This window comes from Guillardia theta (genome assembly GCF_000315625.1).
Source record: "Guillardia theta CCMP2712 unplaced genomic scaffold GUITHscaffold_230, whole genome shotgun sequence".
Taxonomy (NCBI): Eukaryota; class Cryptophyceae; order Pyrenomonadales; family Geminigeraceae; genus Guillardia; species Guillardia theta.
In genome coordinates, this window is record NW_005434446.1 from 1 (window position 1) to 24,807 (window position 24,807).

Below are 24,807 nucleotides of genomic sequence, written 5' to 3' on the forward strand. Positions count from 1 at the left end.
CTCTCTTGGCTCGAATTTTGAAAGATCGATCGTGCACGATGCTCACATGTACAGCTGTGAACTTGAGACCATCGATCGCGAAGTCCTCTCTTCCCTGCCAGAGCTTCTCCGCTTGTGCATTGCGGAGGAAGGAAACAGTCACCGGGATCTCCTCAGCACTCGCTATCTCGGGTCTATACGGAGCCTTCCACATGATTGCTTTACTCTCTTGCACTGAGTCTACGATCAGTCCGATCTCTTCAAATTTCTTCTTCAGCTTTTCTTCATGGTTGACATACACCGAGGAGATGCCCAGGAGAGTCATGGAGATGAAGGAAGTCACCTCGTTGCCTGCTGAGGCGGTGTATGTCTCGACCTTCTCCTTCTTGGCTTCTTCAATCTGCTGCATAAACCACTCTCTGGATGCGTCACTCCATCCAGTCATCGCTTCTTGCAGAAGCTCACGTCGTGCCTGCTGACATGTCGAGCGGATGGCTTCTGCGATAGCGTCGGGGGTGCATCCCTCCACAGCCTTGCAAGCCTGGGCTGTCCTGCTGTTCGGATAACGCTTCGCGAAGCTCTTCACCCTCTCGACGAGATCAGCTTCGAGGACAGAGGCATCCACAAGTCCGCTCTGCGTGTATTGGCATGATCTCCGATACAGCAGGTTGCGAACATTTTCATCATACTGAAGAACCATACTTAGAAAGCTATTTGAAGTATACAAACCTCTCGCTTGCAGCTTCCTTGGCGCCCTGGCAGCTTCCCCTACACCACGCGTGCAGCCATGGTGCCTGAAATAACCGGCGCTGCCTGAAATAACCGGCGCTGCCTGAAATAACCGGCGCTGCCTGAAATAACCGGCGCTGCCTGAAATAACCGGCGCTGCCTGAAATAACCGGCGCTGCCTGAAATAACCGGCGCTGCCTGAAATAACCGGCGCTACCTAAACCCTAAACCCTAAACCCTAAACCCTATTATTATTATTATGTGAGTTTATTAGAATGCTAGAATGTTGCTCGGCCTCGTTGTGGGCTTGTGCAATTGGATCCTAGTCTAAAGAGGCGCTCGAGCACTGGGAGTACACGGCCTACAATGCGAACCCTGCTTCTGAGGCGTCTTTCTACTCTCTACTTCTGCTGTCTTCTCTTGGCTTCCTCAGCCTCAGTCAGGAGAGTTGCCTCTCCTCACCTTGGCCTTCGGTCACCACCTACTCTACCTCCATTCAGCTTCCTCAGCCTCAGTCAGAAGAGTTGCCTCTCCTCACCTTGGCCTTCGGTCGCCACCTACTCGTCCTCCATTCAGCTTCCTCAGCTTCAGTCAGGAGAGTTGCCTCTCCTCACCTTGGCCTTCGGTCGCCTCCTACCTTCTCTCCGGGCCTTACCTTGGGCTCAGCTCAAGCTCGGTACGGGCTCGCCCCGTCTTCTTCCTCGCCCTCGCCTTGCTCTTCCTCCATGTCTTCCTCTTCTTCGTCATCTTCCCTCATCTCCACTCGCAGTCGGTCCTTCTTGTCCACCTTCAGCGAGCAGGCCAGCACATGCATCTCTGCGAATTTACTCAGTGCTATGAACAGGAGGCTAAGAGATCGACGCTCTATGTCGTCGCTCTCCGCCTCCTGCTCAAGCTCAGCAGCTGCCGTTGCCCGTGGCGAGAACGCGCTGCCCCTCCTTGCCTTCTTGCTCTCTCCTTGCACGCGAGTCCAGCGCTTGCTCTGCAGCCACTTCCCCAGCTTCTCCTTGAGCGCGTTGCGTCCCACTCCCTGCTCCTCTGGCATCTTCGCCCACTCTCCCAGCGCCATGAACTCCAGGCTCCCCGGAGAGTAGAAGGTGTCGTGGAGGTTGCCAACGGCCTTGTCCAGGACCAGCTTGATCGGCTCGCTCGTCCCTGCCTCGTTCAAAGAAGCTGCATCTTCGATGACTGCTGACAGCTCGCTGACGAGCTGCATGTCCTCTTGGCTTGACGGAGATGCTGCCTCCATTGTGATCCTCTCCAGGTCTGTAAACTCCAGCCACTCTCCCTCGCTCTCCTCCTGTCGCTGCGCTGCGTCGCTGGTGCCCCGCTGACCAGCCGCCTCAGAGTCGCTCCTTGTCGAAGCCGACTGCTTCGAGCTTGGTGGCTGCGCCTTCGAGATAGAAGGGCAGCTCCTTCATCATGCGTCGAGCATCCTCCGTGGAGCCGAGGAGGATGCATAGCTTGGACCCGTTCCAGGACTTGGTGTTCAAATCCTCCTCCATGTCGATGCCTTCAACGTTGATCTCGAGCCTGTTAGCGATCTCCAACAAGACTCTCTTGACTCTTGCGATAGACGTGTTGCCGCCGTTGCACAGCCCCTCCATCTCCTTCCTCGTGAAGCGACCAGATGCCGCCGTCGACTTGATGATGATCTTGATCTCCTTGCCGTCCTTGCCGCCTGCCTTCTTCTGCATCCTTGATGCCTTCTTCAACTTATTTCTGGACACAAAGCGATCAGCTGTCAACTCGACTGCGAGCGCCTCTCTGATCTTCGGGTCCTCGCTGAACAGAGTCAGGTGTACTCCCTCCATCGCTTCGCTCTCTCGGAAAGCTCGAAATGCTGTATCATTCGCCTCTGGGCAGCTCGAGGAGACGATCCACTCCACCTCCCTCTGTCTCCAGATGACGTTGGCCCCTACAGCGATGAAGCCTTTCTGACCTAAGCCTTTGTGGACTTGCTGTCCTGGCGCCCCAGCGACCAGCATGCCTGCCAGCGGCTGGAGTTGGACCGCTGCAAGGGACTGGCGCAGCAGCTGATAGCGATAGACGGCAGCTATCTCTGCTGTTGTCATGCCGCCCAAGGTTAGCAGGTGGGTCAGCTCTGCCAAGCTGCCCCCTTTGCCCCAGGGTCCTCTCTTGGCTCGAATCTTGAAAGATCTATCGTGCACGATGCTCACATGTACAGCTGTGAACTTGCGACCATCGATCGCGAAGTCCTCTCTTCCCTGCCAGAGCTTCTCTGCTTGTGCATTGCGGAGGAAGGAAACAGTCACCGGGATCTCCTCAGCACTCGCTATCTCGGGTCTATACGGAGCCTTCCACATGATTGCTTTACTCTCTTGCACTGAGTCTACGATCAGTCCGATCTCTTCAAATTTCTTCTTCAGCTTTTCTTCATGGTTGACATACACCGAGGAGATGCCCAGGAGAGTCATGGAGATGAAGGGAGTCACCTCGTTGCCTGCTGAGGCGGTGTATGTCTCGACCTTCTCCTTCTTGGCTTCTTCAATCTGCTGCATAAACCACTCTCTGGATGCGTCACTCCATCCAGTCATCGCTTCTTGCAGAAGCTCACGTCGTGCCTGCTGACATGTCGAGCGGATGGCTTCTGCGATAGCGTCGGGGGTGCATCCCTCCACAGCCTTGCAAGCCTGGGCTGTCCTGCTGTTCGGATAACGCTTCGCGAAGCTCTTCACCCTCTCGACGAGATCAGCTTCGAGGACAGAGGCATCCACAAGTCCGCTCTGCGTGTATTGGCATGATCTCCGATACAGCAGGTTGCGAACATTTTCATCATACTGAAGAACCATACTTAGAAAGCTATTTGAAGTATACAAACCTCTCGCTTGCAGCTTCCTTGGCGCCCTGGCAGCTTCCCCTACACCACGCGTGCAGCCATGGTGCCTGAAATAACCGGCGCTTGCCTGAAATAACCGGCGCTTGCCTGAAATAACCGGCGCTCTAAACCCTAAACCCTAAACCCTAAACCCTAAACCCTAAACCCTATTATTATTATTATTATTATTATTATTATTATTATGTGAGTTTATTAGAATGCTAGAATGTTGCTCGGCCTCGTTGTGGGCTTTTGCAATTTGATCCTAGTCTAAAGAGGCGCTCGAGCACTGGGAGTACACGGCCTACAATGCGAACCCTGCTTCTGAGGCGTCTTTCTACTCTCTACTTCTGCTGTCTTCTCTTGGCTTCCTCAGCCTCAGTCAGGAGAGTTGCCTCTCCTCACCTTGGCCTTCGGTCACCACCTAGTCTACCTCCATTCAGCTTCCTCAGCCTCAGTCAGAAGAGTTGCCTCTCCTCACCTTGGCCTTCGGTCGCCACCTACTCGTCTCCATTCAGCTTCCTCAGCTTCAGTCAGGAGAGTTGCCTCTCCTCACCTTGGCCTTCGGTCGCCTCCTACCTTCTCTCCTTACCTTGGGCTCAGCTCAAGCTCGGTACGGGCTCGCCCCGTCTTCTTCCTCGCCCTCGCCTTGCTCTTCCTCCATGTCTTCCTCTTCTTCGCCATCTTCCCTCATCTCCACTCGCAGTCGGTCCTTCTTGTCCACCTTCAGCGAGCAGGCCAGCACATGCATCTCTGCGAATTTACTCAGTGCTATGAACAGGAAGCTAAGAGATCGACGCTCTATGTCGTCGCTCTCCGCCTCCTGCTCAAGCTCAGCAGCTGCCGTTGCCCGTGGCGAGAACGCGCTGCCCCTCCTTGCCTTCTTGCTCTCTCCTTGCACGCGAGTCCAGCGCTTGCTCTGCAGCCACTTCCCCAGCTTCTCCTTGAGAACGTTGCGCCCAACTCCCTGCTCCTCTGGCATCTTCGCCCACTCTCCCAGCGACATGAACTCCAGGCTCCCCGGAGAGTAGAAGGTGTCGTGGAGGTTGCCAACGGCCTTGTCCAGGACCAGCTTGATCGGCTCGCTCGTCCCCGCCTCGTTCAAAGAAGTTGCATCTTCGATGACTGCTGACAGCTCGCTGACGAGCTGCATGTCCTCTTGGCTTGACGGAGATGCTGCCTCCATTGTGATCCTCTCCAGGTCTGTAAACTCCAGCCACTCTCCCTCGCTCTCCTCCTGTCGCTGCGCTGCGTCGCTGGTGCCCCGCTGACCAGCCGCCTCAGAGTCAGGCTCCTTGTCGAAGCCGACTGCTTCGAGCTTGGTTGCTGCGCCTTCGAGATAGAAGGGCAGCTCCTTCATCATGCGTCGAGCATCCTCCGTGGAGCCGAGGAGGATGCATAGCTTGGACCCGTTCCAGGACTTGGTGTTCAAATCCTCCTCCATGTCGATGCCTTCAACGTTGATCTCGAGCCTGTTAGCGATCTCCAACAAGACTCTCTTGACTCTTTGTTGTATACACAACACAGAGATTGTCAACGACACGAGTAAAGTAAGGATGAAGAAGATTGAGAAGCAGGAAATAGAAGTCTCTAAGTTTACTAGGAGGTAAACTACGCACAACCCCCACACTCACTGTGCATGCAAGTGGGGGAAATTCAGGAGGCCGTCCGCACGAGATGCGTCCGCCTATATAGGGAATATCCGGCAGAGTATCCGACGAGTATCCGAGGTTCCGGATCCTCATGGATACAACATCGCTCCATCTGCGCTTGACAACTTAGTTCCAACTTGTCCTTCGCTCTTACCATGAGGAGATGAACGACAGGATTCAAAGTTCCACTTCGGACGAGTCGGAGGAGTCCAAGGCGTTGGAGGGTAAAGCTTGAAGAGCTTCACGTTCTTCGAATTGACGGATGAGTTCGCGAAGACCTGATTTCTTCTGCAATTCACGAGCAGGGAGCCAATTGTTCTCACTGACTTGATCATAGCCTGTCCACTTAACAAGGTACTGAATACCTCGACCGCGACGACGTTTGCTGAGGATGCTCTCGATCTCGTATTCCAAGCCGTCTCTGGTGGCCAGAGGTTCGGGTGGTCGCTGGGGATCTTGATAGGCAGGGTCGCGCTCTGTATGCGGACGAAGCCACTTGATGTTGATGACGGTGTTTCTGATCGATGCGAAGCGAGGAGAGACGTCGAGACGAACGGTGTTGTCTGAAACAAATTCCAGGATGCGGAAGGGACCAACGAAGCGAGGGTTGAGCTTCGAGGCGGCGTCGGGGATGTTGAGGTTGGCGGTAGAGAGCCAGACCAGATCTCCAACTTGATAGCGGCAGGGACGGCGGGCCTGCGCAAGGCGAGCTTCGGTGGCTCGCGCTGCAGCTTCGAGAGCAGCTCGGGCAGCTTCGGCGCTGACTTCGGTTGCTTCACGAATGGAGTCGAGGGTCTCGTCCTGATGATCGTCAGGTGAGGGCAGAGAGAGTTGTGTCCTGATAGGTTTGCCGAACATGACTTCGAAAGGGCTGGCACCGATGGGGCGGCGAACAGCGGAGTTTAGGTGAGTCTCCAGGATGGGGAGGTACCTATCCCAATCGGCTCGAGGATACTGCGTGGTGTAGATACGCAGAGCTTCGAGGACGACGGAGTTCATACGCTCGGGTCGACCGTTGCTTTGAGGCATAAAAGGCGACGAATGCTTCACGTGAACGTTGAGCATCTTGAAGAGCGCGTTCCAGAATCTGGACGAAAAGATGGCAGCGTTGTCGCTGATAAGGACTTGAGGAAGGCCTTGGGATCGAAACACGGTTTCGATGAATTTTTGAGCAGCTTGTTCAGACGTAATCGATTTACGGCAAGGGGTGAGATAAACTCGCCCTGTGAACTCGTCAATGAAGAGAAGAATTGCATCGTTCTTATCTCGAGTTCGTGGGAGTCCGGTCAGCAAGTCGAGACTGACGACTTCGAAGCGTGTCGAGGGAACGGCGTGGGAATGAGGAGTACCCATTGGTCGTTGTCGATAAGATTTCCCTTGAAGACAATGCTGGCATGACAGGATGTAAAGCTCGGTATCTTTCCGAAGCTGGGGCCAATAAACAGTTGCTGCTAGCTGAAGGTAGGTTCTTGAAAACCCGAGGTGGGACTGAAGGTCGTGGGCGCGGAAGAGAACTTCTCGACGCAATGCTTGCGGAATGCACAGGCGGATGCGGCGCAGCGAATCTGTATAAAACAGAAGCTCATCATCCAGATGAAAAGAAGTGACGGAAGACTTGGCGCGGAGACGTTGGATAAGAGGACGACAGAAGTCGCACGTCTCGTAGGCGGCTTGAATCTGGTCCGACAAAGGCTGCAAGGCGCTGACGGTGAAGGCGAGCAAGAAGCCGTCCTCTTGACGGGAGAGTTGCTCGTGATGAGGAGCGACTGCAGTCGAGAGGGGAACTTCATCTTGACGGCTGAGAGCGTCGGGGACGACGTTCTGAGAACCTTTGACGTAACAGTACTCGGTGATTGCAAACTCGCTGAGCGTTTGAACTTGCGGCCAACTGTAAGAACTCAGGTTCTGACAAACCTCTCAGAAGTTCTTTCAGACGCGATAAGTTCAAGGGATGCGTCTAATCAGGTTGTGAACCAAGTGAAGCCTGCAGGTCCAAGCTAGTGGGCTGGAGCTTAGTCTGTGACTTAGAAGATCCGGTTGGTTGGAGCCTGGGGAAGCTGAGGCGGCGCCGGAGGAATCAAGAGGCGCCGGCTGTCGAAGAGGCAGCACTCGTACAGTGGTGGAAGTAAGGCGGTGGTGTGTGAAGGGAAGCTGTTTGGTTGGTCTTGCTGCTACGAGTGTTGGGAATAAAGTGCTGGGGATTGTTGGGAAGTTGATCTGAGTTATCTGAGGTGTTTGGTTGGCTGTGAAAGTCATTGGTGTCTTCGTGCGCACATCATCTGTGAGTCTTGGTCTTTGGACTTATCAGTCAGCTGTTGAGCTGTTCTACTAGTCATTCATCTGTGCACAGACTCTAGGAGTCAGGAATTGATTCCAATACAAAAAGAAAATTTTCTTTTTGTATTCACGAACAGAGGAATACAAAAAGACTCTACGATAAGATTCCAAGGACAACGAGTTAAAGGGCTCTTGGTCTTTGTGCGTCGAATTGACAACGAGTTTGAAGGCTCTTTAAGGCTCCTGGTTGTTGTACTGTACGCTGTTACTCATTTTTTTTGGAACGGTATTGGTAACTCCAAGTTGACGATCATGAGCATGCCAGATCTGCAAGAGGAGTTGAAACGAAGCCATGGTGATGTTCAGGTCGACAAGCTGAAGCATGGGAAGGTTACCTCCAAGGAAAAACTCGAGGACCTGTTCCATTGGAACGCTCATCGGCCCAGAATGCAACGGAATCTGCATCACAGGCTAATCGACGGCAAGGAGCGTGGAAAGCAAATTTCACATTTGGTCTCGATTCCACGTCTACCATCGAGGAATTGCAGGAAATTGCATTGCAGGTAAAGGAGAAAGAAGGAGCTGGAGGCCATACGTTCTTGCTGGACTCTGGTGCTAATATCTCCATGGAAAAATTCCTGAGGAAGTTGCAACGTCTGGCAGGAAGCGACACTGTCAGGGAGGCTCTGGTCCTGACGCAAGTGAAGTTTCCGCGAGCAAGCGCCTCCAATTGGAATTTCCACCTTCCTCGGTCCAAGGCCTGACATCTGGAGATCAACGGGAGGATACAGGAGAGCATCGGTTGAGGGATGATACCGAATATGTGCCTGACGGTGCAATGTCTCCAGTTCCTCCAGCAGGCAATCGAGATGTCGAAGTTCTTGTAAATGGTCAAGTAGAGCAAGGCAAAATTTTGCAGATGGTTTTCAAGGAGGGAAAGTTTCTCGCGCGGATTGTTTTCCCAACTCTCGAAAATTACTGGGTGTTACGGTCTGTCACTGATCCTGACATCAAGTTTTTGGAACAAACCGAACAGAAGGCAATGGTGGTGCTTACAAGTGGGGAGACAATATCAGAGGTCTGCATGTTAGCAGATTATTACTCGTGCAGCTTTCCACCGAACGTCTTTGGTGATATGACCGACCATACCAAAGTTTTTAAACCCTGTCTTGATCGTGCAGCGGATGAGATCATGGATGTTGTCGAAGCTACAGTTGGGGGTTCGCCTGAAGTGGTTGTACTTTCCCAGCACAAGCAATTTTCGCAGTGTCTGCAAGTTACAGATATTGTGCAGGGGTCGACTGAATCTGAAGAGATCTTGTATGTTTGGGACAGGGGGGAAGACAGGACAAGCCTTCAGCCAGCATCCCAGCGTTTTGTTCCAGTATGGAGGGATGAGATGTACAAAACTCGTTTACAGCATGTCGATCCTGTGTCATCTGCCCCACAGGTCAGTGCTAATGTGGACCCTACTTTCAGGGATACGCGTCTTCTTGTGGCGAATCTAGCGTTGGTCTCTCCCGTATGGGACGCGGTGGAGCTGGCGTCTGACCTGTTATCTCTGATGTCTCCCGACGGTGACAATCCAGCTGCAATGCCTGAGAATCAGGCAGATTACGCTATGACAGCGGCTTGCGATGCAGGAAATGTGGAAAACGAAAGTAGTTTTGACAAGTTACCAGATCCCAAGACAAGGTCAGAGATGTTACGTCGTCCGGATCGGCATCTTTGGGAGCAGGCTGAAAAGGAGGAAATTGCGAAGATCGTAAGTCGTGGGGTCTGGGAAGTTGTTACGCGTGATCAGAAAAACAGGGAGTCAAATCAATCTGTCCTTGCTCGCGGCTTGTGGGTCTATGCTTCAAAACGAGACTTGAAGGGCAAGATCTTGAAACGAAAGGGGCGGCTAGTTATCATGGGCAACTTACTTCCTTCATCTGAAGAATTGTTTGCACCGACTACATCGTTGGACAATATCCGGCTCTTGCTGAGCATCGCGGCAGGCAACCGTTGGAGAATCACATTCAGGGATATCTCTGCTGCTTTCTTGTATGGTGACTTGGAGGTTCCTGTGTATTTGATTCCTCCAGATATCATGAGTCTTCCTCCTGAGTGCCTCCTCAAAGTCTTGAAGTCGCTCTATGGACTTCGCATTGCACCAAGGAGATGGTATCTTAAGTTCACGCAGGTGTTGAAGACGGTGGGAGCAAGTGGGATAGGACATGATGAGATCATCTACCGATACTCCAACTGTGCGGGGGACGTCTTGCTTCTGACTGTCTTCGTGGATGACTTACTCATTGTCTCTCAAACTGAAGCAGTTAAGATTGAGTTTCTTGAGAAGCTCAACACAGTATTCGACTTTTCGGGGAGTGAGGCAACAGGTACCTTCTTGGGCATTAAAATAGAACAGAATGACGATCAGGGTCGGATAACTTTGTCACAACAGCATTTCATTGAAAAGATTGTTGAACGCTTTGAAATCGTTGCCAGGGGTGTCAAAACGGTATTACCTGGTCACTATCTCAAGACTTATCACTTGGAGGGTAAGTTGTTGAACAAGAAGGAAGTCCGCACTTATCAGAGTCTTCTGGGGTCCATTCTCTACGTGGCAAATTGTACGCGGGTTGATATCGCATTCGCGACGAGCGTCCTTAGTCGCTTTGCTCGTGCTCCTCGGCAGTGTGATATGGATGCCTTAATTCATCTTCTACAGTACCTTTACACTACTCGGGAGGTTCAGATCGTATACCATTGTCACGGAGTATATTACCACCAGGAGTGTTTTGTCAATGAGATGATTGCATTCAGTGATGCTGGTTGGGGTACCGAGATTATTACGAGACGGAGTCAAAGCGGATATGGAATCGTTCTGAATGGTGGGGTAGTCGTCTTTGGTTCGAAAATGCAGAAGGTTGTTGCCCTGAGTTCTTCAGAAGCTGAAATTTATGCTGCCACCACATGCGCGAAACTAGTCAAGCTTTATAGAAATCTCTTGGGTCAGATGGGATTTACGCAGACTCGTCCTACTCTCTTGCTAATCGACAATGAACCATGTCTGAGGCTTTTGTGGGACAAGCGAAGTTATAGTCGACTCAAACACATTGATATTCGAACGAAGTATGCTGTTGATTTGGTAGAAAAGGACGAGCTCTATCCAGAAAAGATTCATACTTCTTATCAGCCTGGTGATTTGCTGACGAAAGTTCTGCCTTTGAATCGGTGGAGGCTCCTTGGTGAATTTCTCTTCGGAGACCCCTTACCGGATATGCTGCTCTGAGGATGCTCGCCTGTCATGCTCTCTGCGCTTCTGTCGGGGACAGTGCTACTCTGTTCCCATGCCGTCAGTCGCCAAAGTTGTATGCCCCGTGTGTGATTGACGGTGATCCGAGCTCCAGTCTCCGACAAGGAGATTCAACCGATCCTGCTGCGGTGGCTTCCAGGCTTTATCTTCCGTCTTTTCTCCGATTCAGGGAGGGTGTCTCGGACCCTTGCCACCGAGTCCGTGTCGCTCGAGAATTGTCAGTCTTCCGTCTTCTATCCGATTCAGGGAGGGTGTCTCGGGTGATGTCACCGAGGAGACTCTCATGGAGAACGTGAAGGAATCGGATGAATCGGAAGGAGGATAAAGACAGACACGTCTTCCTCAAGCCTGTGGCTAGCTGCAACCAAGACATCTGTTCTAGGTTAGTATCTTAGAAACTCGCTCATCCTGATCTATGGAACCCATGACGGTAGTGAACGATGAAATTGAATGGCCAAAAATGAAAATTGAGAAAGAAATGACGGATGAGTCGAGATCGATAAGTCATGTGGTTGAAATGAAAGCGCTGACGTCAAAAATGATTGTGCCTTGGCAAAACAATGATCCCCGGGGTAGATAGGATAGAAAGGGCCCATAGATTAGAAACGAGAAAATTGTGTTCAAAACAATCAGAGATCAATCAAGGAATTGCAAGAATTCTGAACCTGATCTCTGGAGCTTGATTGGAATTCTAAATTCTTGGCATCATCAATGGGTGGAGACGTCTTCATTCAATTGCTCAATGTGCACGCTTCAGAGAGGTCACATGATGACCAATCCCATCATGAGGATCAGGTTGAAGAGGAGGAGGAGCTGTCTGACTTGAAAGATGCAGATGTGTTCAGGACTTAGTCTTGAGCTGACACTGCAGGCAGCTAGGAAGAGTTTATGATGGAAGATGAGGAGGAGCACAGGTGCATGCGGACAGCGCAGGCGGATGAGGAGCGTCTCTAGTGGCATGCGGATGGTACAAGCTGAGTGCACGAGCATCAGGATGCGCTAGAGGAGGACGGCGCAGGTGCTGCAGGAGTGCTGCTGAAGCGCAAGCGCTGGAGGAGCAGCGCAGGCCCTACGATGGTGGGGAGAAGCCGCAGCGCAGGTGGAGGAGCAGCACAGGTGCACTGTTGGCGGGGTGCGACTGCACTGCATCCGCAGCGCAAGCGGAGGAGGAGCGCAGGTGTCACAGGAGGAGAAACGCAGGTGCACCAGGGTGCACACTTGAAGCGAAGGAGGAGCGCAGGAGGCATGCAAGATGGGGGATGAGCCTGTGCAGAACGGTTGATGGAGTGGTAGCAGCAAGATGACCTTGGAGAGGAGAGCAGCATGGAAGTCAGCTTGTAAAGCTTGAGCGAGCGTTGGAAAGGAGGACATCGCAAGGGACAGCTGCTTAGCTGTTAAGCAGATGATTTTGACAAGCTGAGAAGGTTGCAGACTTCTGACTTGCTTCCCAAAGGGAGGGTGTAAGAACTCAGGTTCTGACAAACCTCTCAGAAGTTCTTTCAGACGCGATAAGTTCAAGGGATGCGTCTAATCAGGTTGTGAACCAAGTGAAGCCTGCAGGTCCAAGCTAGTGGGCTGGAGCTTAGTCTGTGACTTAGAAGATCCGGTTGGTTGGAGCCTGGGGAAGCTGAGGCGGCGCCGGAGGAATCAAGAGGCGCCGGCTGTCGAAGAGGCAGCACTCGTACAGTGGTGGAAGTAAGGCGGTGGTGTGTGAAGGGAAGCTGTTTGGTTGGTCTTGCTGCTACGAGTGTTGGGAATAAAGTGCTGGGGATTGTTGGGAAGTTGATCTGAGTTATCTGAGGTGTTTGGTTGGCTGTGAAAGTCATTGGTGTCTTCGTGCGCACATCATCTGTGAGTCTTGGTCTTTGGACTTATCAGTCAGCTGTTGAGCTGTTCTACTAGTCATTCATCTGTGCACAGACTCTAGGAGTCAGGAATTGATTCCAATAAAGGGACCTTGTGATACCCCTTGGTACATCGACAATCCCTCTCCATTGTGCTCCTTGGACTTGATGCCGAGTGATCGCAACAATCGTGACACCTCCACATGCCTGTTGCATTCCCATATGTATTCATGGGGCAATCCGTGCATGCCGTATTCCCATGCCCCATCGAGTACTCCCCCATCTGACAATCATGGCAAAGCGATGACCCTGTAGCATTCACAAAGCTGCCCGCGGGGCAGTCGCGACATGCATAGGACCCGGCAGCACCTGCATAGCTGCCCGCGGGGCAGGGGACACACCGGGGCATCCCCATGGCATCCCCGTAGCTGCCCAGGGGGCAAGGGCTGCAGGCGGTGGAGCCATCCCCCGATGAGTACTCCCCAATCCCACACTCATAACACCCAGACAGCCCCGTATCATTCCCAAAGCTGCCCTCGGGGCAGGGGACACACCGGGGCATCCCCATGGCATCCCCGTAGCTGCCCAGGGGGCAAGGGCTGCAGGCGGTGGAGCCATCCCCCGATGAGTACTCCCCAATCCCACACTCATAACACCCAGACAGCCCCGTATCATTCCCAAAGCTGCCCGCGGGGCATTTGTATCCCGGGACGTCAATGCAGCCATGAATATTTTACTCTGTTTCAGGGCACTCCCTGGAAGGCCTGGATTTCTGCAAAGACCATCGTATCATCACCCTCAGTAGTCGTTGACTATTGGGGGTCATCAAGAGAAACATTCATTTGTTCGCTCTTGGTGGGTATGCTCCCGATGGGGGTACATACCATAGCCTGTAGACTTCAAACTTTTTGAGATCTCGAAATCTTTTTTAGTTTGTCGTTTATAGGTTATTCCTGCTTGTTGCTTTAATATTGTGTGGCATGTTTGTAGAAGGGGACAATCTCAACCCAAATCCAAGGAAACATGGGGGGCGGGGCATTGTTTTTTATTCCATGCTCTACTGCACGATGCTATCGTTAGTGATCAGCATAAGGTTCATCTATGACATGGACTATCGGTTCCAATCGGCGATCGATCCCAGGCCCCTGTCCATGGGGCCGGGCATGTGCGGCCCACTCCCGGGGGGCAACTGTGGGGAACCGGATGTTTCACAGAACATTTCGCTGCGCCTGATCGTGTTGACGATGGACCGGGTTGGATCGCTGAGGAGGTTATTGAAGTCATTGCAGGGTGCGGAGTACAATGGGGACAGGGTGGACCTGGACATATGGGTGGACCGAAAGCCGGATGGAGACATGGACCAGGATGTATGGGCGGAGGCCGATGGGTGCGAGTGGGGACATGGGGGCAAGGCGGTGCATGTCCAGGGCACCAATGTTGGGCTGTACAGCCAATGGGTCCACAGCTGGAACCGATCCGTGGTGGGGGGCCTCCATCCGTGGTGGGGGACGACATGGAGGTCTCGGGCTTCTTTTGGATGTGGTTGAAGGCCGCCCATGCTGCTGTAGAGGGCAGGGGTGATGTTGCGGGGATAGCCCTGAACAGGGCCCACCTCTGTGCACGCTTCTGTGATGACCTCGATGGGGGCCCCGTGCTGGACGGCGAGAACTTCCTGTACCCAATCATAGGGACATGGGGGTACAGCCCCAGGGTAAAGAGCTGGATCGGTTTCACCGAGTTTGCCGAGGGGATGAGGGCCCGCGGCGAACATCCATACGTGGATGGGATCGTGCCCGGGCAGTGGTATCGCGATTTCCAGAGGGATGGGAGATGCCCGGGGAAGCGGTGCTTCTGGGAGATCTATCACCTGAGATATACCTCCGAGCACACCGATCGGAAGACATTGTATGTGAAGTGCCCCGATGGGAAGACGATGGGGTTGAATCATCAGGAGAGGGGCCTGCATTTCGATGGGTCTCAGAAGATCCCGATGGATTTATTGGATCGATGGGATGATAAGCTAATCGACTTTCGAGAGCTATGGGAGGTCGGCCTGGATGGGAGATTGATCAGTTAGTGGCTAACAACTAAGTGACACAAAGTTCGAGGAGATCTCAAGCCTTGTGTCTCAAGCAAGCCTTTCAAGACAGTCATGGTCTGGGGTCTTTTGTTCACCTTGTATTACCGCTTGAGGTATGCACCATGTTGTGATTTCGATGCATTTCTTCAGACCTGAGTTTTTGGGTCACTGCGGCCCATCACGCGTCACTTAGCCAGTAGCTGGCTCCTCAACACATCGATCTCCCCCTCCGGCCCGAGATCTTATTGCAGATCCTATCCCTCAGGCTGGAGAGATATGTGGAGTTCATGGAAGAGAGGGATCCATCATATTGTACATCCTCTGCAAGTGGGAAATTCCCCCACACCCCATCCTTTGGCATGGATGCAACATGCACGAGCCATCTCGACATTGCAGCGGGGACCACCGGCATCGAGCTCCCCGTCGAGATGAGGATGTCCGCGGAGAGCATGGTGCGGATAGAATCCAGGGGATCTTTCTGTGCGATCATGGAGCAGCTGCCCTGCCGTGTCCCGTTGCACAGCCGAGAGAGGCACGCGATGGGCGGCTTGGGGTCCTGGAACATGTACATTATCCTTGTGCATGCGGGCGATAGTATCTGGCGAGGGGTGGGTTGCCCTGGCATCCGACAGAGATATCACCCGTGCGGATGTGGGTTACCATAGATATGCACTGTGGGCCCATGGAGGGTATCATCCAATCCCTGTGTTCTCGGCCCTCCCGTGAGAGATCGAACCTGGGCTGCAAGAAACGGGGCAGCATAGAGTAACCCCTCAATGTGGGCAGCATGAAGCACGAGGACGCGCCGATGCAGCAATCATCGCATGATTCATAGAGGACGTTGCATGTCTTGTTGTGTTTGAACAGGGATGCATCCTTGTTCCATCCCGGGATGAAGGTTCTATGCAGGCCTGGGGTATCTTTGATGAGCCCGCTGGCATCGATCATGCTGCCCCTTATGTTTGCAAAGGATGGGAAGGATGAGTATTGCCCATGCAGCCCCGAGATGTTGAACTTGGACATCTCGAACACGGGGGTTGCATCTAGCATCTGTGCGAATTCTAGGGTGAGCGCAAGGTCACCGACCCTGTGTCCAAGTCCTGCGGCTTGATTATGATGGATCTGTGCATATCTAGGGCATGTCTTGTTGATTTCTTTCGATGCATGCGAATCCCTTGATCCTTGTGGGTGTGATATCGGCGGTGTGCCTTGTTTTCTTATGATGATCTTGTGGCCTGTGTTGTTGTTCGATTTATCTTTGGATAATGAAAGAGCATAATTCGACGCAACAGTGTACAACAAAACTGGATAAAGAAACAAGATCAAGAACATGGATCCCTTCTTCATACCCTTGATACCCCGATCTCTCTCTCTCTGACCTATAAACGACAAACTAAAAAAGATCCCTTCCTGTTTGGTTATTCTTTCTGGTTGGTTATTCTCTTTTACCTCGTCATCCCTGTAGTATCCTCGATCGCACAGGCAATCATGCCGAGCTCGATGTCCTGGGGGCTTCCATGGGCATGAACGAGCCGGCGGGGCATTCCATGCATGTGAACATTTCATCCGATCGGTCCTTGTAATAACCCTGATCGCACCTGCAATCGCCGCGTGCGGTCTTGGGTGCCTCGATCGGCATCGATGAATGTGCAGGGCATGGGATGCAAGAGCAGTTCTCCTCGGCCTGATAAGTGTCGCCTGGGCATTGCAGGCTGCTGATGGGGCATCTCTCGCAGTAACACGGGCCTGGAGATCCGGGCATGGAGTATGGTCTCGATGCGGGGCAATGCAGGCACTCCCCTATCCAGCGCACAATGACCACCCCGCTAGAGCCAGCCCCCCCAGGCTGTGGGAGTCCGGTCAGCACATCGCCCCCCCCGCCGCCGCTCCCCGTGTTTGCCACGGCATTCCTATAGTACAACATCTCCCCACCCCCACCGCCCACATCGACAAGCACGCCGTCCACGAGATAACCGCCGCCCGGGCCATCCGAATCCCCCCCATAATAATCATCGCCCGTGCCGCCCCCACCCCCACCGTACACCTCATCGACCCCCGTCAGGTTCACCAGTATGGCAGGCCCGCCCGCGCCGCCGCCCTGGTTCTCGTAATCGGCGCTGCCACCCACACCGCCACAGCCACCCCCACCGCCGCCCGATGCAGTACAGGTGGGCCCCGACAGGTCGGCTGGGGGTGGGACCCTCTTGTAGCCATCCCCGCCGCCGTAACCATGCCCATCATAGCCCGTGTTGTCGGCCGATCCACCGCCATAGGCGGCCTCGGTGTCCCACGAGTAGCTGATCGTATTCTCCATGGCGCCCGCACCGCCCCCACACCCACCGCTGCCCCCACGTATGTTCTGATGGGGTGCCTCCGTGTGGTACGATCCACCCCCACCGCCCCCCCGCACCCTCCTCACACAGGTGGTGTTCGGGTATTCACGGATATAGGTATCCCCACCGCTCATGCCCCGCTCCTCCCCGGTTGCACCCGCACCCCCCGCGCCCACGATGACCTCGTACTCCACATTCCCCCGGAACGCGATCCTGGTGGATAGGCATGATCCGGCACCCCCGCCGCCCCCGTACCTGTACCCACCCCCACCGCCGCCGCCGACCATGAACACATCCGCGTCGACGTCCTCAAGGAATGTGATGCTCCCGGACGAGGTGAACTTGTGATAGACATAGGATGTCCCAGGGATCAATCTGGCGGCCATGGGTGCACCCGACATCTTGATGTTGACATTGCCCTTGTTGAACATGTTCTCTGGGCATTCACCCATGCTATCGCAGCCCCCTGCGTTCACCGCCGCCTTCCTGTTGGGCGACATGGTCCCAGCCGGGCATTGGACACACCTTGATGATGCCCTGTCATAGAAGGTGTTCAATGGGCAGGCACCCCTGCAATCGCACGCCGTGTTATTCCCGGGGGGTGTCGCATGCCCTGCCGGGCAGGGCACGCACGATGTGCCATTGCTATATGTATCCCCTGGGCACAGGCTAGAGTAACATTCGAAGGAGTCATCCTTGCCATACCTGTGGTATTTATCGTTGCAGAAGCAATCTGCCCTTGCCGTCCTGTTTGTCATGTTGCGCGTGCCTGAATTCATGGGGCATGGCTTGCACTGCAGGCTGTTCTCCTCGTCCTGGTATGTATCCTTCGGGCAGGCCGTGCACTGCCGGTCGATCATTGAGTTTCCATCCGCACATGGGGTTGATTCATACGAGCCCCTGGGGCATACAGCGCATGGCGCGCACTCCCGGTTGCTCGATGCAGAGTCCTCCCTGCATTCCTTGGTCATGTAATGGCCACCGGCACAGTCACGGCAGTTGGAACAGAACCTATCGGTCCTTGCGTTCCCATTCGCGCACGGCGTGGTCTCATAGGTGTCCCCCGTGCAATCCCCCCTGCATGGTGCACACCGGCGGTCCATCGAGCTCGGGACCTGCACACAATCGCTGACCATGAACTCCCCATCATTGCAATCTGTGCAGCCCGAGCATTGGAAGGATCCATCGGGGTATGTGCCTGTGTATTCCTTGTAATGACCCGGGTTGCATACGCAATAGGCCGTGGCGGGTGCATTCATCGGGCACAGGTAGCAGAACTCCCCCGTGTCAACCACATCCTTGAACCGGATGATGATGATCCCCGACCCCCCCATGCCACCCCTGGCCTCCGACCATGCACCCCCCCCCCGCCGCCGCCCGTTGAGTTCCCGCCATCCCCGCCCCATCTGCAGCCGCTATAGGCCCAACCATTGTACATCCCACCGACGCCCCCGCTGGAATTTGCAAACGTCCTGTCGTTGCAAGGGTGCGGCATGCCCGGCTCGAGGCAGCCGCTCCTCCCACCCCCTCCACCCCCACCCATCCCTCCCCTCCCCCCCGTGCGACCTGCGAATTGACCCCCACCCCACCCCCACCCCAGTAGTAGCCCCTCCCATCGATGTTGATCTGGATCCCATCCCCGCCGTGCGGGGGGCTGTCCTTATCCCCCGACCCATCGGCCCCCGGTGATCCCGCACCCCACCCCACCGGCGGACACTGCGGAGTAGTCATCATCGGCAATCCCCCTTAGGCCGCCCCTCCCCCATGGTGACCATACCTTGCAAACGACAGGTCGCTCTGCGATGGCGTTGTGATCACCCCACCCCCATCGATCATGGCATTGATAAGGTCAGGGAAATAGGAGCTGGCCTGCGAGCCGCCCCCGGACCCGCCATCCCTCCCGCCTGCATAGGAATACCTCTCAAGAAAACCACCGCTCCCCCACCCCTCCATGGGCCATCTCCCCGAGGATGATGGAGTATTCGCCATCGGACCCCATGCCGTGCCCGGTCCCTCCGGCACCCCCCTCCCAACCAATGCACTATAGGCCCCCGTCCGACGGCTGCACCCTGGGCATGGCTCACACCCCCACCCCCGCCGCCGCCACCCACATCGGCACCACCCCCACCCCCACCGCCCACGACCAGCACGTCGATGATCGCGTCCCGGTCAAAGATGACCTGATAGGCGGTGTGCGCCGCATGCGATTCATCCCGGTAGTCAAGGTAATAACCGGAGCATGCACTTGGGGTGTACACGGGCGTACACCCGCGGTCCACGTTGGCATCATTCCGGCACACGGCCGTCTCATACTCGGCCGCGTTGCATGGGCCCTTGCAGGGCAGGCACTTCCTCCCCTGCCTCACGCTGCCATCCCCGCATCCCCATGCCATATAGGTCCCCACCCTGCATGTATCGCACGGGGCGCACACCCTGTCCTGGTCCACATGGCGCTCCCTGCAATCGACCTGCATGTATTCGCCCGCCCCACAATCCTGGCAATCCGAGCATACCGTGTCCCACCCCCCCGTGCAGTTGAAGGATACATAGGTGGTATCCCCCGTGCAGACGGAGCAACTCTCACATGTCCCCGCACCGTTGGAACCGCCACAGCCCGATAGGAACTGGCCATCGTCACACCGCTCCGGGCTGCATGCGTGGCATGAGCCGTGGGCATCCACATAGGCCTGATCATCGTAATAACCAGGGTCACAGTCGCATTTCCAGACCCTGGTGCAGTCTGGATAACCGGGGGGTGCAAAATTAACACAACCCGGTGCAATGTCATAGCTGTATCCATCATTATAGGCCGAATGATCGGGGCATGTGCAGCACATGCCCGTGACATAGGCATCCGATGGATTGGATTGGCACAGGAGGCATGCGAGGAGCGCAGGTGCCAAGGGGATGATTCTTTTCATTCTTTCCTTTCAAAAAAAATGTGTTTATATAAATCAATGTGGATTCTTTTTTTGAATCCACGCCCATGCATCACTCCGAGAAATCTAGGACGAACTGCAGCCCCACGTGCTGGCAGAATGCGTACAACACCCTCATGTCATTGTTTTCCTGCCTCTGCGCAGCGTGCAACAGGCTCCCGATCTTGCTCCTTGTCATGTACTTGGGATCCTTTAGGCTTGAGCCCCATTTGGTTACCTTCAACCAATCATCGATGTCCTCCTTGTGATCTTCCTTCCCCCTGAGGTTAGCCCTCCCCCTGAATGCATGGGATGCCGTTCTCTTGCCCGGTGCATGGTATGAATCCGTCGTGCTGCTATAGGTTGGATTTTTTTGGATTGCATAGATGCCATAGGGTCTATCCAGCATGATCCTAAAACGGTGCAATAGGATGGGCGCATTCTTCCTTGTATCGTTGTTGGCAACGTCGAGGTCCTTGTAGATCTGGCGCCATCTCCTGTGATCGTGGCATTTGAAGAGATGGGTTGAATTCTTGAACCAGACCTGCTGCATGTAGATGGGGAGAACAAAGTATTTGGTCCGGGGCACGTGGGACAGGTCGATGGGGCGCACAAAATAGGTGGGTGGGATCAAGAAGAATGGGTTGAAATCCACCCTGGTCATGCCCGATGGTTTCTTTTCTTTGTGCCAGAACCATTCCCAAAAATTGGCCGGCCGACTGAAATGCAGCTGGATGGTATCGGGGAGCGTGAGGTTGTCCGATTTGTTCCATCGGAGTCTGTCCCTTGCCTGCTCCTGCTTCAACCATTTCTTCACAAAGAGTTGGAACTCATCCCATACGAAGATGTATTCATCATGTTCACCCACGAATCGCTTTCCAAGATTCATGATCGATTCATCCATGTGCAGTGGAAAAATAGACTGGATGGTATAGATCTGTGATGGAAAGATACCCCTAAGGGGGTGGTTGGTTTGAAATCTGTCTTCCCAGTGCCAAAAAATCAGGACCATCCGATTTGTGTAATCTGGGTGCGCGCCACTGGATGTATAGGTCGATCTAGATCCATGTGAGGACACGGATGGGGCTACATAGGAGGGGTGATATCTCATGTTTTGGATCATATCAAAATCGTCATCGTCGTCGTCGTGTTCACGCACACTGCTCGGTTGAGATTTCGAGATGGATTGGGATCTAAAACTATGCGCCGAACCATGTGAGGATCTGTAGCTCGGTTGTTTGCTGCTCATCGATCTCATGTCATCCTCGAAGAAGGGGGGACCATAGGCAGAATCAAAAACATCCAAGTTATCATCACGTCGATGTCGAGGGGAGGGCAATGATTGGGTCTTTCTGGATTCTTCATAGGGGATTATTCTCAGTCCATTGTAGTTGGGCAATGATCTGGCATATGAAACTGACATTTTTTCGGATCCTGTTTTTAACCTTTAAACGGCAAAGGGATTCCCCAGGGCGTTGCCAAATTCAAAGCACATTATATATACCAAATCATATCAAACAATTTACCCCCTCGCGTTATATTTTTTTTTTGTTTTGAGAGGTATGTACCATGTTGTAATTCCGATACAATTTTTCAGATTTGAATTTTTGGGTCACTGTGGCCCATCATGTGTCACTTAGAGCCATTTTAGTTTGAATCAATGCAATGCATCAATACATGACAAGTCCCAAAATGCATTTGGCATGTACCATCAATTCAAGGCAAGTCCAATATGTCAAGATCCACCTCCTCAAACAAAAGGTCAAGATATTGGCAATAAGGTGTTTGGTTTCTTATCATCATCGTTATCACTGCCGAACGCATCACCGTCACTATCACTGTCTTGCACAATGCCTGATCTTCTTGATTTCAAATTGTTTTTCAAATGATTTTGTAGACTATTATTCTTTTGTTTTACTAGATCAATTCCGAATAAGGATTTTGATTGTTTCATCAGTGTTTGATTTTTCTCTTGTTCTTTCAGTCGTTTGCTTTCTGCCAACATTTCTTCGATGTTAACATTTCTCGGGTTCCTCGTTTTTGAACTTAACTCTTGCATGAGTGATATTGTTGGTGTTTTCTCTCTCCGTTCTTCTGGCTGCATTGCTGTTTGTGAGGAAATAACTGGAGCAATAGCTGACTTTTGAGAACGTTTAGGTGAAGGGTGTGAAGGATGTGAAAGAGGTGGAGGAGGTGGAGGAGGTGAAGAAAATGCTTGAGGTGGAGGTGGAGGTGGAGGTAGAGGTAAAGGAATATCTGAACGTGAAGGTGGAGGTAGAGGTGTATGAATTCTTTGATATAAGCTGTTTGCATAACAATTATTGTAACGTTTGTTCATAAGATATGATGTTCCGATCCCACTGGCCACACCTGAGATTAATCCAGTAACAATTGGCAATACGTATGTCGGATGTGTTTGCATTGGATATACAATGAGAGATGGAAACATTTTTGGAAATGTATTTGGTAAACGTTTTGGAGCTGGGTTGAGAATTGGGGGAGGTGGGATTGTTGGATATTTTGCTTGCACAGGAAACCATCTTTCAAACATGTTTTTAACCTATAAACGATAAACTAGAAATAAATATCAGAATCTAAAAAAAAGTCTATACCGCGATGGGTACATTACTTGATATAAATTCGGTATGAACATTGTGATTTGAATTTTGATATGCCCTGGGGAATCCCTTTGTTGTTTGAAGGGGATAAAGGTGTTTGCAATGACTGCGGTCGGTAGCAGAGGTAACCCTGTTCCACTATCCCAGGGGTATGGTACCAAAAATACTACCCCCGGGGTTCAATTTTTTTTGATCACGTTACCAACACCGCGTCGCCGACACCGCGTAACAACGTCGCATTACAGACACCGCGTACCAACGTCGCATTACAGACACCGCGTAACAACGTCGCATTACAGGCACCGCGTACCAACGTCGCATTACAGACACCGCGTAACAACGTCGCATTACAGACACCGCGTAACAACGTCGTATTACAGACACCGCGTAACAACGTCGCATTACAGACACCGCATAACAACGTCGAATTACAGACGTCTACAGCAAAACGCAAACTTTGGGTTTATTCTTCTTGTGGTGCAATCCTGTGCAGCAAAAACGCAAACTTTCGATTTATTTTGAAAAACAACATTTTTGCAAGTATCAAAAACACGCACCCCTTCTTCATATTGCAAACTCACACCCCTCCTTCGAAACGGTTACGCGAAGTTCACGATGAGTAACAGTCGCAATGCAATCTTGAGCAACAAAAAAACGCACCCTTTCGATAATATCTAGATGATTGGTTTCCGGTATTGTTTGATGATTGTTTCGCGCCCTTTATTCCGTGCGTATGATGTCTATCAAATGGAGTAGCAATCCCGATATTATGGTGGACTCTATGATGATCAATATGAGCATGATGAGCATGGCTGTGTTTATTGTATCCATGGGATGGTGCGATATTGTGCAGAACACTGTTTCATTGTCGTCTGGATAGGGATATACTGTTGTTGCTCAAGAAACCGAAACATATGGGTGTGTAGTAAACCCCATGTGAAGGCCTTCAAGTCAAACCACTGCCCAGATCCAGCAAAGGTAACCCTGTTCCACTATCCCAGGGGTATGGTACCAAAAATACTACCCCCCGGGGGTCAAAAATTTTTCATCACGCTACCGACGTCACGTTACCGACACAACGTTGCAAACGTCACGCTACCGACGTCACGTTACCGACACAACGTTGCAAACGTCACGCTACCGACGTCACGTTACCGGCACAACGTTACAAACATTACGTTACTAACAGAGGTTGTCAGGACACCCAGGAACGGGTGTCGGTTATTGGATATCGGTTAACGTTTTGGATAGGGATTATCGTCATGTTACCGGCCCACGTGACCGGCGTCACGCTACCGCATCACGTTACCAACGTACGTTTTCAAAAAAAACAGGTATCGGTTATTGGATATCGGTTAACGTTTTGGATGAGGATAAGGATAAGGATAAAGAACGCCTGAGCGTGTGTAGTAAAACCCCTGTGGTAAACATTGATATAGAGCCTTCACGTCCAACCACTACCCAGATCCACACACGACTTCAAAGCCAAAGTCAAAGCCAAAGTCAAAGCCAAAGCCAAAGCCAGAGCCAACTTCAAGATGACGAGGATGATGACTTCTGCTACTTCTACTGCTACTTCTACTGCTACTTCTACTGCTACTTCTACTGCTACTTCTACCGCCACCACCACGGTGAGGGATGCAATCCTTTCAAGGATGAGGTTCAGCTCTATCCAATCGAGGGTGATTGTCAAGGGCATGGTTGGGGCGATTGCCGCGGCCCACTCGAGGGGTGAGATCGGCATCGAATTCATGGGTGGTGGGGCCTTCCATTTGGTTGGGAGCAGGGTGATCCTGAGGCATCCCGGGGGATCCTCGAGATCCGGGCCCGGCATGGATGCCCATGACATCGACCTGAGGGATAGGGATCTGATCATGGGCGCACGGATCGCCGCGGAGTTCCTTATGGTATGCAGGGATTCGAGGAAGTTCATCCGTGGCATGGATGATGTCCTCCTGGGGAGCGATGTCTACATCGATATCGATGAGTATGTGCCGGAGCGTTGGGCGCATAAGAACAGGAGGTTCTGCCATGCCGTCCTGCTTGCGGTCTACACCGTTGTGATGAACCCGGTCTTCGAGGGGTACTCTTGCATCTTCAACCTGCCATTGGATGTCTGCGAGTGCGATGCCGGATTCTGAGCGCCCCTCCTGGGTTTAGGGTTTAGGCTGTTGATTTTAATTTTCGAACTTTGTATCACTTAGTTAGCCAATAGGCTTCTCCAATCTTGTGTCGTT

At 52.8% G+C, this 24,807-nt stretch overlaps 6 protein-coding genes across 6 annotated transcripts; 2 read left to right on the forward strand and 4 right to left on the reverse strand.

Moving 5' to 3' along the window:
* Nucleotides 1-682: 682 nt before the first annotated feature.
* GUITHDRAFT_156336 (hypothetical protein) lies at nt 683-2,288 on the reverse strand (the record flags this gene model as incomplete). Its single annotated transcript, XM_005819306.1, is given in 3 exon segments — nt 683-793; nt 877-921; nt 938-2,288. A coding segment is annotated over 1 exon segment (687 nt), but the record flags the coding sequence as incomplete, so codon positions are not given.
* A 3,495-nt stretch (nt 2,289-5,783) lies between these two features.
* On the reverse strand, nt 5,784-6,376 carry GUITHDRAFT_156339 (hypothetical protein; the record flags this gene model as incomplete). Its single annotated transcript, XM_005819307.1, has 2 exons — nt 6,131-6,376; nt 5,784-6,070 (listed from the first exon to the last, which is right to left on the reverse strand). Coding segments are annotated over exons 1-2 (329 nt in total), but the record flags the coding sequence as incomplete, so codon positions are not given.
* Nucleotides 6,377-10,571: 4,195 nt separating this feature from the next.
* On the forward strand, nt 10,572-11,605 carry GUITHDRAFT_156342 (hypothetical protein). The gene is made up of 2 exons (XM_005819308.1): nt 10,572-10,953; nt 11,028-11,605. The coding sequence occupies exons 1-2, from the start codon at nt 10,756-10,758 to the stop codon at nt 11,100-11,102; spliced, it is 273 nt and encodes a 90-aa protein (XP_005819365.1). The 5' UTR covers nt 10,572-10,755; the 3' UTR covers nt 11,103-11,605.
* Nucleotides 11,606-12,700: 1,095 nt separating this feature from the next.
* On the reverse strand, nt 12,701-18,005 carry GUITHDRAFT_82345 (hypothetical protein; the record flags this gene model as incomplete). The annotated part of the gene is made up of 2 exons (XM_005819309.1): nt 12,701-13,304; nt 17,740-18,005. 2 exons carry the CDS (start codon nt 18,003-18,005, stop codon nt 12,701-12,703), a joined length of 870 nt encoding a protein of 289 aa, XP_005819366.1.
* A 2,020-nt stretch (nt 18,006-20,025) lies between these two features.
* GUITHDRAFT_121437 (hypothetical protein) lies at nt 20,026-20,856 on the reverse strand (the record flags this gene model as incomplete). The annotated part of the gene is made up of 1 exon (XM_005819310.1): nt 20,026-20,856. One exon carries the CDS (start codon nt 20,854-20,856, stop codon nt 20,026-20,028), a length of 831 nt encoding a protein of 276 aa, XP_005819367.1.
* A 3,252-nt stretch (nt 20,857-24,108) lies between these two features.
* GUITHDRAFT_148656 (hypothetical protein) lies at nt 24,109-24,711 on the forward strand (the record flags this gene model as incomplete). Its single annotated transcript, XM_005819311.1, has 1 exon — nt 24,109-24,711. One exon carries the CDS (start codon nt 24,109-24,111, stop codon nt 24,709-24,711), a length of 603 nt encoding a protein of 200 aa, XP_005819368.1.
* Nucleotides 24,712-24,807: the final 96 nt, after the last annotated feature.